Source organism: Electrophorus electricus, chromosome 4, assembly GCF_041902795.1.
Source record: "Electrophorus electricus isolate QZ-2024a chromosome 4, ASM4190279v1, whole genome shotgun sequence".
In the NCBI taxonomy this organism is placed as follows: domain Eukaryota; kingdom Metazoa; phylum Chordata; class Actinopteri; order Gymnotiformes; family Gymnotidae; genus Electrophorus; species Electrophorus electricus.
Genome location: NC_137500.1, coordinates 13,380,001 through 13,396,186, shown reverse-complemented (window position 1 = coordinate 13,396,186; position 16,186 = coordinate 13,380,001). Strand labels below are relative to the sequence as shown.

General features: G+C 45.6%; 1 protein-coding gene and 1 long non-coding RNA gene across 4 annotated transcripts in view; one reads left to right on the top strand and one right to left on the bottom strand.

Annotated features, from left to right (window-relative positions):
• Positions 1–2,510: 2,510 nt before the first annotated feature.
• btg1 (B-cell translocation gene 1, anti-proliferative) lies at positions 2,511–9,677 on the bottom strand. Its single transcript, XM_027026998.3, has 2 exons — positions 9,186–9,677; positions 2,511–6,396 (listed from the first exon to the last, which is right to left on the bottom strand). Exons 1-2 carry the CDS (start codon positions 9,328–9,330, stop codon positions 6,011–6,013), a joined length of 531 nt encoding a protein of 176 aa, XP_026882799.1. The 5' UTR covers positions 9,331–9,677; the 3' UTR covers positions 2,511–6,010.
• The window catches only part of LOC113588000 (uncharacterized), a 9,267-nt gene continuing 1,683 nt past the window's right edge, over positions 8,603–16,186 (top strand). Inside the window, exons 1-5 of one of the 3 annotated variants that reach the window (XR_014123192.1) lie at positions 8,603–8,750; positions 10,551–11,964; positions 12,176–12,841; positions 13,233–13,336; positions 13,424–16,186. The exon at positions 13,424–16,186 is cut by the window's right edge and continues 1,683 nt beyond it. This is a non-coding gene — a long non-coding RNA (uncharacterized LOC113588000). Of the gene's footprint in view, positions 8,751–10,550; positions 11,965–12,175; positions 13,337–13,423 lie in introns of all 3 variants that reach the window. The other 2 variants (XR_003411814.3, XR_014123191.1) reach the window with 2 other exon arrangements.

Here is a 16,186-nt window from a genome sequence, read left to right as displayed (position 1 = left end):
AGTTACCAAGTAGTTCCCATAGTTTTGTTCGTACCAAGCAGTTCTGCGACTTTCATATTATTGTGGCAGAGGGAAGGTAATTTTAAGGTGATTTCTGCTTTTGTCATATTTGTTTACTACAGAGTGTAAAGTGTGCAGCTCACTGCATTCTACGTTTATAAAAGGCCTTCAATGTGCCTGCAGCCTTTTTGCACATTTTTCTGTTTAGCACTCAGCAGAAAATAAATTAGTAAGAGGTTACCCATTCAATCGCTCTAAAAGCTTTTAAACGCCAATGTTCGGCATAAGATATGACTGCTGTGGATTTAGGATAGCAGGTAATGACAGTGCTGAAGGTGTAAACCAGGCCTTCTGAGATAAACATACACTCAGGCAGGGACAGTCCCCAGATCTGTGACCTGCTTCCGACAAACACAGCATGCCTTCCCTCTCCATATGAAAGTGTTTGGACAGCCAAAGCCAGCTGCGGATCTCACTCAAACAAAGCCCAAACACAACCATCTTCTCCCTTTAGACTAAACCAATTTACTGCCATTTGTTCTTTTGCATGCCCACTTCCTCTTCTTTCCTCACTCCCTCTCTCTGTTCAAATGTTGTCTTTTCCGGGCGGCTGCTAGGCAACCTTAGAAATCAGGAGTCTGGAAACAGAGGCGAGTTCATCTTTTCTTTTTTTTCTTTTTTACAGGAGTCAGCACTTTGCAGTGCCACATCGTGCGTGCTCCGAAAAGACTTTTTTTCCTCCCTTTCCCACAATGCTCTGTATTTGATCCACTGAGAGGATCTTCTATTTTGAGAGAGGAGTTGCATGACATAAAGAACCTTAAAGATTCACATATTTTGTTACTGATTTTGTAATAGTCTTTTTTACTGTGTCTCGGAAATATTTGCTGTAATTGTATCCAGTTGAACTTTAGTTTAATTCAGTTCAATTCAGATCAATTCATTTCAGTTCCTTTAATATCTCTAAAAGGGTACAACAAAATTTGAGTATATAGGGATTCCATTTTCAGTTCAACAAGAGAGGCACTGGATACACTCACTGTCCAAAAGAAGAAGCATTAGGACACATAAGTCGTGTAGAATAATAAATATGTAACAATAATCTAAAACGCTGAAACTGGCAGCATGTAGTGCCTTAGGCCTATTTTACACCCTCTCAAGTGTACTGCACTTTATAGGGCGTACTGCACTTTCATTGCACCTATTGTACCTATTGCACATGCCTAGGCCACACAAGGCTAGCAACAGTGTATGGCAAAGCATTGCAGGTAACAGTATACCCTTTATGTAGTCCATATGGGACATCTGTTGCACAGTATACACAAAGGTGTACTGCAGACTAAACAAATAGATAAAAGCAAAGACATTATGGTAGGTATGTTTTTGTACTTTAGCACAAAGGTTGTTTCTCTGTAAGAGAGTTCATCTTTCCAGCTATTATGTTAAATGTGGCATAAGAAGTCGGGAATAGGCCAGGAATAGTGCTAGTGATAGTGTTGGGGCTAGTGTTGAGGATAGTGCTAGTGATAGTGTTGGGGCTAGTGTTGAGGATAGTGCTAGTGATAGTGTTGCGGATAGTATTGGGGCTAGTGTTGGGGCTATTGTTGAGGATAGTGCTAGGGATAGTGTTGGGAATAGCATTGGGGATAGTTTTAGAAACAGTACTGGGAATATTGCTGGGGATAGTGTGATGACTCTGGGTTCAGTGATGGTAGATGTCCGTTAGGGAGCACTGGCGTAGTTAGCAATGGGATGTAGAGTTTAGCTAGATGTTGTTTCCTAGTGGTTTCCTGTGAAATTTGACAAGTCTGCTGGGGCAGGCTGGTGCTTCAGTGATGTTGGGGGCTTTCTAGAGAGTGTGGCCCTTTTAAATGTCTTCACTAATAGCTTGACCTCAGTGATTTGTTGGGCGGTCTTGACAGGACGCTCCTGCTGCCGACAGCCTGGTTGTTGGCAGAGCACCACCCTACTAGGTTCTGTCCTCTGTGCAGGACTCATTTAGCCTGTGTGAAATATATTAGTCAAACTCTGAGGTTCAAGAAGGATTCCTATTCAAAATCTTTACGTTTTGCAGTTGGCCTGTTCACGATTGTTGCTCTGAACTCATTCTCTTTAAACACACACACACACACAACTATTCTGACAACATTTAAAGGGGAAACTGTGGAAATGACACTATTGTGTGTATTAATGTGGAACTAAGGCCATATATTTACGGCCAGATAGATAAACTACCTGTTCTGTTTGTATATATCTACACACAACCCTTCTTCTGACAAAGCAAAACAGCTGCAGAGCAGCTCAGGTCAAGCTCGACTTCCTCTCAGGCTTCTCCCTGGCTCAGGCTTCTGCTGTTCCTGACAGCAGGCCTACCAGACGCGACCGGTTCCCTCCATTTAAAACAATGCATTGGTAGTTTTTTTTTTTTTTGCATGCTTCCTGAGACAGAACTAGAGCAAGAAACAGAGCAGAGGGATGACTTATAAAGAATAAGACCAGGTCTTCCGGGAAACATTGCCAAGATAGGAAATCTTTTATTACAGAGAAAAAAAAATTTCTTTCAAAATATAGAAATCTGTACAACTTCCCCACGATCAATTTACATGAACTGTACAAATTTACAGCAGTTCATTACAACATACCCAAGGAAAAGAAAAAAAACACAATAAAACATGTACTGCCAGGAGATCACAATACAGAGAACTTTTCATCTTGGGCTGCTCAGATTTTTTTTGTTTTATAAGTAAAAAAGAAAAAAAACAACAACAAAGGATAAGTCTATCGGCACAGAGCATGGAAACTTATATTTTTTTTTACCAAAACAACTTTGGTCCTCGCCAACACTCCTGACACAAATGGCTTCACTTATGAAAGAGAAATCTGTGTTAAAATATGAAATACAAAAAGGAACACACTTAGACACCTCAAAAAATTAATTATTGGCACTTTCCATGTGTAATGTTATGTATGTATTCTACCATATGTTGTACAATTAACAATACATTCTACAAATATCCAAAACACCCCAAATGTGAAAGTGACAATAATTCTAATAATCGCTGAAAAAGACAAAAAAAAACAACAGTGAACTAAATAATTCCCTTCCATTTTTCACATCTTAACATGCACTTCTCCACAAGGGTTTTAAATGAATGTCGGAGGCCTGAGTTTGGCAGTACATTCCTGTAGAGACTTTTCACATCTCAATGTCATATAACTTCAATGTTAACAAATTAGTGCATTTTAAGTGCTCTTTCCACCAACTTTCCAGAACACTTTACTGATATTACTGAAGCCTATTTGCGGCAAGGCTAGAATAACTTAAACGAGGCTCGGGATCCAAGGGGGTGGTAACTTTACATCGTAGGTCTAAAAACAACTGAATTGTCCATTCGAATTTGGTTAAGATCACCAGTTTGGAGTAAAATGCTCTTAATAAAAAAAAAAACCCTCTGGAGAATCAGGGGAATGCTGCCTGTCCAAGCTTTTGCAATGCCTTTTGAAAAGTGGGACAGTGTGCTATGTCCGAAGCCTCCTGTCTTTATGCAGGCCCAAAAATAGCATCTGAGGCTTCGTCAACATGCCGTGGAGAATTGCATCGGCCCTTGTTCACAATGAGAATTAGCAATTATGCCTGCGTGCCGCTATCCACCAAGGCAGAACGAAGAGCCTCTGCCACAAGCAACGGGGGAGCACCAGCAGAGAGCTGACAAAACTTGCGTGCACACAAGAGAGAGAGAAAGAGAGAGAGAGAGAGAGAGAGAGAGGAGGGCAGTGCATCAGCACCCTGGCTTCATTACCCATGATATTCTAGGGTCTAAGGTATTAGAACAAATACAGGACTCATCATTGTCACCCTGCCTCAGTAGCTTAACAGCCCAGGCCAGAGTTTTCTAAAATGCATACACACACACTCGCGCGCACACACACACACACTCGCGCGCACACACACACACACACACACACACACACACACTCACTTACACATGCGTGCGGCTGTCTTCCTGCGGTCCAACCTTGTCTTGCTCAAGTCCACTCATACCAGTACATGTCTGATCTCATGTAAACAGATTCAACCTGAATCCATCAGCAGCGCTGTGACCAGAGGCTAGGAGGTAACTAACTGTGGTCTCCTTCTCTCTCCCTCTCAGTAAGGCTCAGTGGGTGAGGAACGCACTCAGGTGTGCGTGCTGGCAGACCTCTCCTCCTGGCTGGTCCAAGCGTGTGGGGGGGTAGAACCGGAGGTGGGGGGGGGGTCGGCTTGGGGGAGGTATTGTAGCTGCCCTGGTCTGGTGTCTGACCCCCTCCTCCACCCAGTCCGGGGAGAGATATGATATGTGTCACCGTGCGCCCCAAGCAGCTCTCTGAAGGGGGTGGGGAGGGTGGGCGGGGAAAGGGGAGGGGCCCCGTTCTTTGTCTGACTGCGTCCAGCACCGGCCCTGCCTGTCCGCTGTCGGCGAGCGCCGGGGCCAAATGCCCGGTGGCGAGCCCGTACGGAGCTGCAGTCCGAGCCCTGGACTTAAGTGTGCTGCGAGTAAAAGAGAGGAAGGGCAGCCCCCTCCTCCCGTCTCTAGCCTGGCCCTGCCACGCCCCCACTGGGAGGAAAACCGAACAGAGGATGGATCTCTGTGCCTCAGCAGGCTCACACGGTGGGCCACGCCTCTACCCCACACTCCCAGCGACCAGTGCATGCTGGATCTCCATCCACACGCTTCTCATTTCACCGCAGAGAAAAAGAGTCATACAAGCAAAGAGCTACTCTCACACAGCTTGGTCTCTGTGTGTGTCTAAATTGTCTAAAAAGTTAAAACCACACTGCTTAACACCCCCGGGCCCAGACTCCAAAAGAGACTGTAGAGTTAAATCATCTTAAAAAGTTAGAACAAGGCCTCTTACAACCTAAGATCACTTCGGTTCTACAGTGATTTTGAGATACTGGCCTGCGGTCTAAAATTTTGTTTTCTGGTGATAAAGCATTATGCACCACAGTTAGATGGAGATCAAGCAGAAACATATTTCACAAAGAAAATATATAAAAACAAATTTAAAAAAAATCAGATATGAAACATACGGGTTGATGATCTGATAAAGAGTTGGGACATTCAAAAAGTTGGAATGTGGCCATTTTAAAATGAACACCCCACGCAATCTAAATGTCAAAGTGCATTCGTCATTTTTCTAGGCTGTCTAAAACACCTGGACAGCCACGCTACATCTTTCTTTCGATGTGACATAAGGGCCTAGTTAAGTTAGATCGGTTTTCTTTTTAAGTGACACTCACCCGAGGGGGGACAGGAGTATCTCCTCTCCCTCTCGGCAGGTACATGCGCGAGAACATTTTCATCGCGGTGTGGATGACAATAGCCACGGCAGACAGAGTGACATGGGCATTCCAGAGAATCAGTATCGAGAACAAGGGCTTTCTGAAACTTCAGACGGGTCCAGCCGAAGCCCAGGACGAGAGGTCAAACGTGGCCGACGGCAGCGCACTGGCCGCCGAGCCGTGAGAAAGGCGTGAGCTTTAAAAAAAGATAATAAAATAAACATTTTAGTACTGAAAAACGTGGGAGTGGGGCGACGGCAGGCAGCTCTTAGTGCCATGTCGTTGCCATGCCTGGGTTTCAGACAGACCAAATTCACGCGCGTACTGCTGACGGCGAGATGAAAAAATAATAACGTTAGCAAAAGTGCAGTCAATAAAGATGGACGAGAGTAAAAAGCCCCCGAGCTGGTCGCAGGAGTACAGGCCAGTCTCTCCAGGAGGGGGAGCTGTCTTGGTTCTTCATAGCTGCCCCAGGGTCTGAGCCTCTGGTTGATCCAACACAAACACCGAACAGACAACCAAACAAATGAAATTTATACCTACGCAGTTTCCATCATCTGAACACTAGGCCACATCGTCTGCTCTTTTTTTTTTTACTTTTTTGCCAGATTTTTTTTTTCGAGATTTTTTTTCCTCCATTCCTCATTTCATGTCATCTGAGATAACGGCCGCGGCGCAGAAACCCTTTTAACTGGACACGGTCATCATGTAGGGCTTGGCCGGGCTGGTGCGGCTCAGCACCAGCAGTTCCTCCTTGCAGCTGATGTGACTGTCCACCAGAGGGGGCGCCGATGAGACGGAGCTGCCCGTCCCAGCAGGGGCAGAGGTGGCAGCAGGCTGCGACTCGTACAGCACGCAGATGGAGCCGTCCTCCCCGATGCGATAGGAAACCTCGAAGGGGTCGACCCAGAGCGTTAGCTCGCTGGGCAGCAGCAGGTAGAGCTGCTGGATGCTCAGGCCGATGCGCTGGCCGGCCTGGCCCACCAGCGGGTCCATCTTGTGGTTGATGCGGATGCAGCGGTAGCCTGAACCCTTGCAGGGACGGTCGGGGAACCAGTGGTGCTTGTACTGCTCTGTGGAGGGGAGCAGGAGGGAGACGATTAGTACAATATTCAAAAAACACAGAGCACACACACACACACACACACGTAAAGCCATTCATATTCAAAATAAATATACAATTATGTTTTTTTTATTGTTAGTTTTTGCTGTTAAATGAAAATAAAAGCAACTGCTTGAAGAACTGCTTGAGCTCAAGTATTTAAAAGTGAAAAATATGATTTCAAAAAAGGTACACAAGTACAATGAGGATCTCAAATTTTCCTTTGGGATCGATATTGTTTTATCTTATCTCTATCTTAAAAGATTTTTGTTTTGTTCTGCATTACTGTTACAGTGAAACAAAAGTCTGAGTGGGAAAGAGGGTGAAAAAAGCCAGCCGTTGGTGGAACACTGATAAACAGCCATAAACTGTGTGCCGCGAAGGGCTACGTGACAGACAAGGACAGGGCCATTTGATTGCACAATCCCCGAGCGTCACAAAGTCCTCAATTGATGGTGCTGAACAACAAGAGCAAAAGGTTCAAGCCCTGGCAGAGCAGCTGTGGGGGAGGAGCTCGCCTCTTAAAGTGACGGCGTCCCAGTTTAGCCAGCTGCTTACCAAAACAGGAGCCAAGGAGCCGTGCTTGCTCAACTTACAGCGTAACAAGGCGCACACACTGTATATAACTGAAGGATCTATATATAGCGGACGATACTGTAAAACAAAGTGTGGAAGGTCTCCATTTTTTTCTCTTCATTTTGACCTAATTTTGTCACGTTTTAGCGTGTGGTGCTGCGGAAGCAGGGCGAATCACGTCTGAGCTATGGGGTTGAAGGGTGGGACTACAAAGGCTTCATTTAGCAGGGCCCCTCTGGGTAGAGCCCGATGCCTTCTCCCTGGCTGTCCAAGTCAGGCCTGCGTTGCAGGAAGACGGGAGCAGGCAAGAGGGTGGGCCAATCGGTTTTAGAAAGGCCTAAAAATAGAGCAGGCACCACGGGGCAGCTGAAGCCCAGGCTGGGCCCTGCCCTGCTGAGGACCATCAGGGACACGCTGTCCCGCTGTAGTGCAGACCTGAAGCAGCATAGCACGCCCCACAGAAGAAGAAAGACATTATATATATTATATTATTATACATTATATATTTTGGGGGGGGGGGGTCATGGTGGATGCACCTCCCCCACCCCATTTTTTGTAGTATGCTGATGTGGCTGAGTGAACATAAATCTGTCACATACAAAGATAAAACAAGAAACACCGTTACAGCTGTCGCTAGTGTTATACAACCCCTGGGCTTTCTCCAAACCTGAGTATCCAACTCTGACTGCTCTGCCGCTTACACATATTTTACTATGCGCTGCCAGCGAGCTGAGTGGTTTGTTACCCAGTCTACTTTCAAACAACCTGTGTGGATTTGCAAATATATACACATGCCATAGTGCAGTATTTGTAATGTGTGTGTGTGTGTGCTACAAACTCAGACGACTGACAAACTAGAGGAAAAAAAGCACAAGGAAGAGATCTAAAAGCTGCTTTAAACTACACGGGGTTGTGATTATCACCCTACCCCAACCCTAACTGAAACCTGTGACCCCCCCCCCCCCCCCCCGCAGCTGGAGTAATTTTGTTTAATAGCAGGACAGCTGTTTACAAACAGTCATTACTGCCCGCTCCTTCATTTAAATAAATGGCGGAAGTCGAAGAAGGCTAACTACGTAAACACAAACATCACCGGTAAAAAAGGGACATTTAGCATCTGCCGACAAAAATGTTGGGTGGTCTATGTACATTTCACCTGGGCCTAAAAGTGAGATTTAATTGTGCTTGCCTGCCCAATAAAAATGAATGGCTAAATCTATTTTGCAAGTGTAGTATTGTTTTAATTTTCTTAACTTAATGTTACATCTGAGACATATACTATATCTGAAGTGAAATATTTCTTCATTCAGGCATTATACTATCCAACACAAACGTTTGTATGTATATATAAACCTCGTGTGTAATTAATTAACCAATTGACTAACGTAATTAACAGAATAACAGAATATAACACCATTAACGCGTTAGTTTAATCTTTGTTCTAGACATCGTTTGACGGTATTTTAATAAATATCATAGTTTTAAATCATTTAGATTCCAAAGATGTGTATTTGACTTTAAAACATATGTGAAGCCACAGAGATCGTTGTAATTTTCCACCAATAGCACATTAGTTCCATAATTACTATGTTGTTACAGATGCGCTTAATATTACAAACACTGCTCTGTCAACAGCGCGTCCCCCTGCTAAGACACGTCTACAAAACATCGTGTTAAACTGCATGAAAGGGAACTGTCGTATGTTGGAAATTTGTGTATATTCGTGAACTAAAACGTCCGAGATATAAGGTAGGCTGTTCCGTTATATTAAGTTTCTTTCCATTTTGGCTATACATTACGTAATTCTCAGCCTACTCCGCCACTCCTGAAAATGGTTAACTAATTCTTAAAAAAAAATTATTTCAAATCTGTCGACGAACACGCTCCCTAAACATATATATATTTTAACTCTGGCAGCTGAAGTAAGCGTTAGAGACTTATATGCCCTCAGAAACGCTGGTAATGCCTATTGTCTGAACGTGAGAAAAGAGTTTGAGCCGATCTGTTTATGTGCGTGCGCGACGCCTCTGGCGCGTCCGTGCGTTTCCGTCTATGTGGCCAACGACACAAATTTGCCCTCAAACACAAAGGGACCCCTGTTCCTCAAATATTTCGGACCAATGCGAAATACAAGCAGAAAATAATATATATATTCAACTACGCAAAGGATTTTTTTTTCCTCACCTGCCAGCATATCCTGTAGGGTCTGGCTAAAGGTCTGTAGCTGTCGGTCGTTCACATGTCCTTTTACCCGCAGGAATCTCGAGAGGAATCCGACGGCGGCGCTTATCTCAGGCTTCATCGTCCCCCGAGCACAAAGCGTATGCATTGAGAAGGCAACGACAACGCAGCTTCGTGCGCTTAAGTCGAGGCTTTATGGCCGATGGTCTTATCTCTCCGTTTGGATAGTGGTCCTTGTTTTTCGCGTGTCTCGCTTCTCTGTGATCTATGCTGGGCATTTATTTGTGAAGGAGGGAAAGGTTTTAAGAGCTTGTGTTCCAGGACGGTACGGTGCAGGGGATCCGGGTGTTTTTTGGTTTGTTTGGGGGTTGTTTTTTTTTGCTTTGTTGTTGTTGTTTTGTTTTCCTAATTTCGTGGGGACGTCCTGCCGCGACGTGACCGCTCTTCTTACGGACGTTCCTCCAGCAAAGTGGGGAAGAATGAAAGGGAAGTTAGTTTATGTACTGCCCCCGCCGCTCTGCTTACCACAGCATCAACAACAGCGACGGAGCCACACCAATCACAGCGCGGCGATGCGGTGACGAGTCCGCGGAGGCGTGGAGTTGTGGCGTCACACGTCCAGAAATAAACAGAGCATGAGGAAAAAAAACAAAAAAAAAACCCGTGGCTGGATGAAAAATTAACCCTTACATCGGAAAAAGAAGATCCCCTCACAGCATTTCTCACTGAGAATAAAATAAACGCAAGTCACCACCATAAATTAATTATCAAAAGCTGCCATAACAGTAATCTAACACCATAGTACTAGGGCGTTTTAAAAAAATTTTTTTAAACACTATTTCTCAACCTAACACTTAGTAATAAAGAAGTGAGACGCTGTGGTGGGTGAAACCGGTTGTAACAGTGATGTCATACCACAATACAGAGTATGGATGGAATTACCCACTCTTTTAGAGAAATCCAAACTGCTTTCCCCACAGTATCAGATTAAAGGTCATCGTTTGCTATTTGTGGTTAGTTTAATGACAAAGCACTGTTCAGTGCTATGTTAATCACACATATTTTGCAGTAACATGCATGCTCTATGCTGCACATCAGTAGCTGAAAGTGCTCAGTCTATTGTAAGAGCTCTGTTGTTACTGTTTCCAACTTTACGGCCTTCATTAAAGACACGGTACCAGGGCTAAGACTCTTTAGAGGTACTAGAAATAAGTCATTTATATAGATGTCAGACATTTTATTTGCTCAAGCAGACACATTTACCACGTCCATCTTGCAGAGAAATATAAACTGCTGTATGCAAATCTGCTTATTCGAAAGGGACATTTTTCTTAAAATAAAATGCTAATTTGTTAATCATTTTACCAGCATCTGGCCGTGTTATGGACCGTAAACAGCACACACTACTTGAGAAGAAAGCATTCCTCACTCTCTGGCTCTGGTAAAGTATGAAGGCATTTTGATCTTTTACTTTCCTGACATCCAGTTTGTTAGAGCCTATGATGTACAGTCCACATTAAGTGCACCCACGTCTGGCCAAGGGAAGTACAAAGCGCTGTGACATTGCTGGTCTCCAGGCTGGCATGTTTACCGTGTGTGGGAATATTTCTCCATCAGAGATAAGAGCACTCCAGGGACATGTCACAGGAACTCCAATCAGGGTGAAGAATACTCTGACCTACGTTCAACCACTGCTGGATGCTTTTTCTTTTCTTCTTTTAACACTCACTGTTGAATGTGTTTGTGCTCTTTGAGAGCAACAACTGGCCAATTTTCTTCATTCCAAATTAGTAGATAAAACTTATTTTAGAGCTGATCTCTGAGCCTCTGATCTTTGGTGGCAGGTGCGAGCTAACAGGCAAGTCAAGGAAAATGCATTAGTAAGCACTTTGGCAGGTAAAATTCTATACAGATTTTAGGAGAAAAGCATATGTTTTCTGAAGGCAAGCATGACAGAGTGTGAAAAACATGCAGCTCTCGAGAGCAGCATAGGTCACCGCCCCCCCCAAAAAAAGCCTGATGCCACACAGTTTGTCTAAGAGGGTGGTGGTGGTTGTGATGAGTCAGGCCATCTGCATGCCACACTCTTCTTCAGCCCTCAGGCAGGACGCAGGACACGCAGACAGACAAGCAGAGAGATGCGTCCCCGGCTTTGACAGCTCTCTCATGCTGTTTACGCTCTAGTTGTGGAACTTCGCCATTTTAAAATCTTTAAAGGCAGATCTATACAGCGGCCAGGCACAGCCCGCAAAACGTTACTTGAGTGAGCACTCCTCACTGCCTAAAGGCGATGAACACTACTGAGAGGGAGACACAGGACTTGTGTGCAGGAAATGAGGCACTATAGCACCATAAAAACCTTCATGGTGGAAAGCTTTGGCCCTGCCGCGTTACATTCTTAAACAAAAACATTCATCCATTAAAACAAATACATCAACACACACCTGTTATTCTTCCTCTCTCTCTCTCTCTCCATGTTCTGCCAAGGTGCAAGCGTGACCAAAAATGCAATAAAAGAAGTAGAAGACAAGCATGTGTCAGGGGAGGGCTCAGAGCTGGAGACGTGCAGACGGCATGGTGACCCGAGCCACCCCCCGCGAGCCGCTGGACACACGATCTGTCACTTCTCCTCTGCCTCGCGGAACGTGCGATGGCCGTCCTGCCGGGTGTCCACAGGGTGGCCTCGTGAACGGACCCTTCCTTCCCTGAGCGTGCGAGTCGGGGAGGAGCGACGGGGAAAGAATGCGTACGAGGGGCGATCCAGGCTGAGTCTGTCCTCAAGGTTTTTCCATCTCCCACACCGCACGTTCTCAACACAGACTTGTTCAAACGCAGAGACACTGACCACGTACTTACTCATTCCCATGCACGGGCAACACACACTGATTCATGCATACATACACACACGCACACATTCGCCAAGAACACCGAAATACATATACACACGCACACCGGGCAGAAAGGTGACTAACCAAGCATTCATTGTGATCCAGGTATGAGACGACATGTTGAACGTGAGGGAGAGCTTGGGCAACACCATGCTTCACCTTTCCATGTTTCAGGAGATGACTGGATTGGACGTGCGGGTTTCACTTGCCTAACCATGTCAGCAACTCACTCTCCCTCAAACACACCCACATCCTCTGTACACACGTATATGCATTCAGTGACTGTCCGTGAGCAGCCAGAGCGGAACATGCCTGTAGCGTTTGGACAGAGGCAAGCCCAGTGGCAGATTAGCTTAACACCTGTAAGAAGTCTGGACAATAGTGTTCACGCAGACGTCGGCGGAGCAGAGACACATATGAAGGGAGTGTCCAGGCCTTGCTCGACAGACACGTGACTTTCCTAATAAATACAGCTGAATTCTAACAAACGCAGCACTTCAGTGATTCATCCCCTCTTGCTTTTCTAACTCTCCTCATCCTCCTTCTCTTCCTCCTCCTCTCTATTGCTCCTCTCATCTCTTTTGTTTCTCTTGCCCCCAAGGAAAATAATCATCGGTGCCGGAATGAACCCTTGCACCACATAGACTGGCCCACACACACACATCCACGCCACGCAGTGCTTTCTGGAAGGAAAAACCTGAACGGTCGTGCTCCTGAAGCCGAATGGCTGCCATTGGCTGTGCAGCTGGAGCTGAGTACCCTTTCTTTCAGGTTATTGACACAGGGGTGTGACACAGGGAAGCAGAGCAAGCCGGTCCGCGGCAGGGAGCTGTTGCTGTCAGGGCTATGATTACTCTTTGCAGATGCATCATCTGTGTTTAATGTGTGTAGACAGGACAGACCTACACATATTACACATATTTGGGGGGGGCTGTGTGTGTGTGTGTGTGTGTGTGTGTGTGTGTGTGTGTGTGTGTGTGTGTGTGTGTGCGTGTGTGCGTGTTTTGGTGTGGGTACATGTGCATATGTGTGTGTGGGTGTGAGTATGGTGTGGTGGGGTGTGTGTGCCTTTCTGTGGGTGATGGGTGTGGATCTCGTGGGGTGTGTTTACATTGCGTGTGTGGGTGTGGGACTGCTGAGTTTGTGTGCATGTGCATCACAGGCTGTCCTGAGGGCTTTCTGCGGCTTCTTGAATTCGAACCAAATCCTCGTTACCCTGTAGCTCAGTTGCCTCTGCAGCAGAAGAGATGGCATGTCTGCTCGCAGGTAACTTGAACCAAGCGTCAACTCACACGTTCTAACATTTCTGAACTTGTCACGGACTCTTAAAGCATTTGCCCGTTTTTCCGAAAGTGAGGGACGATCAGAGCTTCACTGATCCGGAGCGGAGCGTATCCGCAACTGTCTGTGAGCCGGGCTGATCTTCCGCCACCCTGTGAGCATGCCGAATCTAGTCAGACCAATGTACAGCAAAGAGAGGTAATCACAGAGACAATCCCCTCTCGGATCCCACTGCTGTCATCTCTAGCCGGATCGCTCTTCTCTGTGTCACAGTGAAACACACTGTCCCACGGCCAGTTTGCATAATAGACTTGCTACTGGGGTTTTGAAAGGGCATCTGTGAGTATGAAAAAGATGACGAGACTATCAGGTTGCCAGCAGTGACTCATCCTTCAACCAGCTTAACAGATGCTTTATCATGTGATAGAGGCCAACACCTGCAGTTCGAATATTTGTAGTATGTCCTTAGGTCCATATAACCCTACAGTCTTGCCACAGTAATGATGAATAAAATGAATAGAAATGTCTACGTTACAGCCATGTCTTTCAAGCTCAAGGACCAAGCCTCTTAACAGGAAATTCATACAATACACACACGTTACAGGCTAACTAGATATTCCCTAAGCTGGGTGTTGTCTCTGCAGTGGCAGGAAGGGACACGCCACATACAACAAAGAAACTCACTCATCAGAACACCGGCCAATTTCATATTCATGCTAGCTTTGCAAGCAACACACTGCCACTGCCCTTTGGTTGGTCTGAAAAATACAGTCACGGATACGGCATCAGTTTTTTTCTGGTGCTATGGAGTCATGAGAGCGGTGTTGGCCTGGCGTTGCCGAAGCAGCACTCAATTGTTGCAGAAGATAGTTGGGCGACATCTCTGAAGTGAAAAGAAAAGGCATCACTCCCCCCCAACACACACCCCCCCCCCCAACACACACTCTCAACACACCTCCATCATACACCTCCAACAAACTCCTCAATATATCTACCAGCACCCTCAACACACCCCAACACTCTCCAACGTTTATTTTCAACACACCCCAACGCATACCCTGAACATACCCTTAACACACCCCCAGTACACCAAGGCCTTAGCCACTCTATAAATAGATGGACACCAGTGCACACGCATGTTGGCTAAATGAGGCCAAAGAGCTATACTGGGACATGCTGTGCTTGTGGGTGTGGCTTATCCACAGATCAGGGTGGAAGACTCTGTTTAGCCAAACTGCCTTTACACTATCAGCAAAACCATATAGCTGTGTACCACTACCACTACTACTATTTGAATGCAGTATGACACAAAATTTGCCACCCCTGGTGTTAAGCCTCCAGGTCGACAGATTTTTCTTCAGGAGTAATTAATCCTTTGGAAGACTGCCCTATTGTTTTCATTTGATCCTCGGGAGCCTTTGATGACGCTAGCAAAGCTATCAGTTTGCATGAAACTGATGAATTGGTTGAAACCGAAAACTGATATCTCCCATTTTAACATCCAGGTGCCTGTTCAGTTCTGAGCTAGAACGTAGACTTTGAATATTTGTTGAGACATGTAGTTATTAGTTGTTAAATAGTTCTCAGGCAGGACTGGGTGAGACAAAGAAAAAGAAAGAGAGAGAGCGAGAGAGAGACAAAGAGAAAGAGAGAGAGAGCAAAAGAGAGAAAGAGCAATAGAGAGAGAGAGACAGAGAGAGAAAGACATAGACGAGCCCCTCAGGACCTAAAGGTCACGGATGCAGCTACGGATGTGACCCAAAGCTGGCTAAAGCTACGCACAGGAGGACAATGCATTCTTATTCCTCGGAGAGTTCAACAGGTTCAATGGCCTATCCACACCCTGGAGTGGACCCAGCCCCAGAGCTTCTTAATCCCCCCCCCCCCCCCCCCAAAAAAAAAAACATAGACCTGATAATAACGCTGAAAAATGGGGCTTTTATGTGAAGAAACTGCATCAAAGAGGAAAACAAAGTGCTTGAACGTGAATTTATTAGCGTTGCCATAGCAATCTTAAAAAAGAACAATCCGGCGTGAGCCAGCACACTCTGCTGAAGTGGAGCAATCAGTAAACACGCGCGCCTGGTGCGAAGATCAGGTATAACGAACGTCCGTCAGGCTGTGGGGAGTCAAGCCTCATCCCCGCACCAGTGCTTCCTGATGCAGACCCCTCACAATTTCTACAGCAAAGAACATTGTTTATATTTTTTAAAGTCATATACCTAAACGTTCTGTAGTGCGTTCACCTCTGCGATCGGAGCACCCAAGTGAAGCCCCTTGGATGAGGTTCCAACTTTGGCGGTCCCCTGTGAGACACGAGGAGAAATAAAGAGAAGTCACGGTGGACTTACGTGGTAGCGCCCCTTGGCAGTGTGGGGGAGGTAAAGATGCCAAGAGTGCAATGAAATAGGGTGGAGGGGACAGTTAAAGGTAATTGAAGTGAGTTCTGTAAGAAAGGTTGGAGTATGGGAAGTATATTCTGCAGATCCAGGCTGGTTCCTTCCTGTGTGCCCAATGCGACTGACGTCATTTGGGGACACTCATTTCCTGTACTCTAATCTGATCTCAGCTGTGAATGCCTCATTCGGCAAAACACACAGAAAGGGAGTTAAACTTCATTACAGACAGAAAACAGTGGGGTAAACCCCAATCCCCCAACATCTGAGCTACATTTTCCACGAAAATGTAATCATCAGATCTCAAAGATTAAATCTAGCATTCAGTCAGATAAAAACTGTAAACTCAACTAGAAAAAGGAGTTCATGACAAACAATTTAGTGAGATTTCATCAACGCCTCCATTCGAGGCAAATACCAGCACTTAAAAATGACCTGT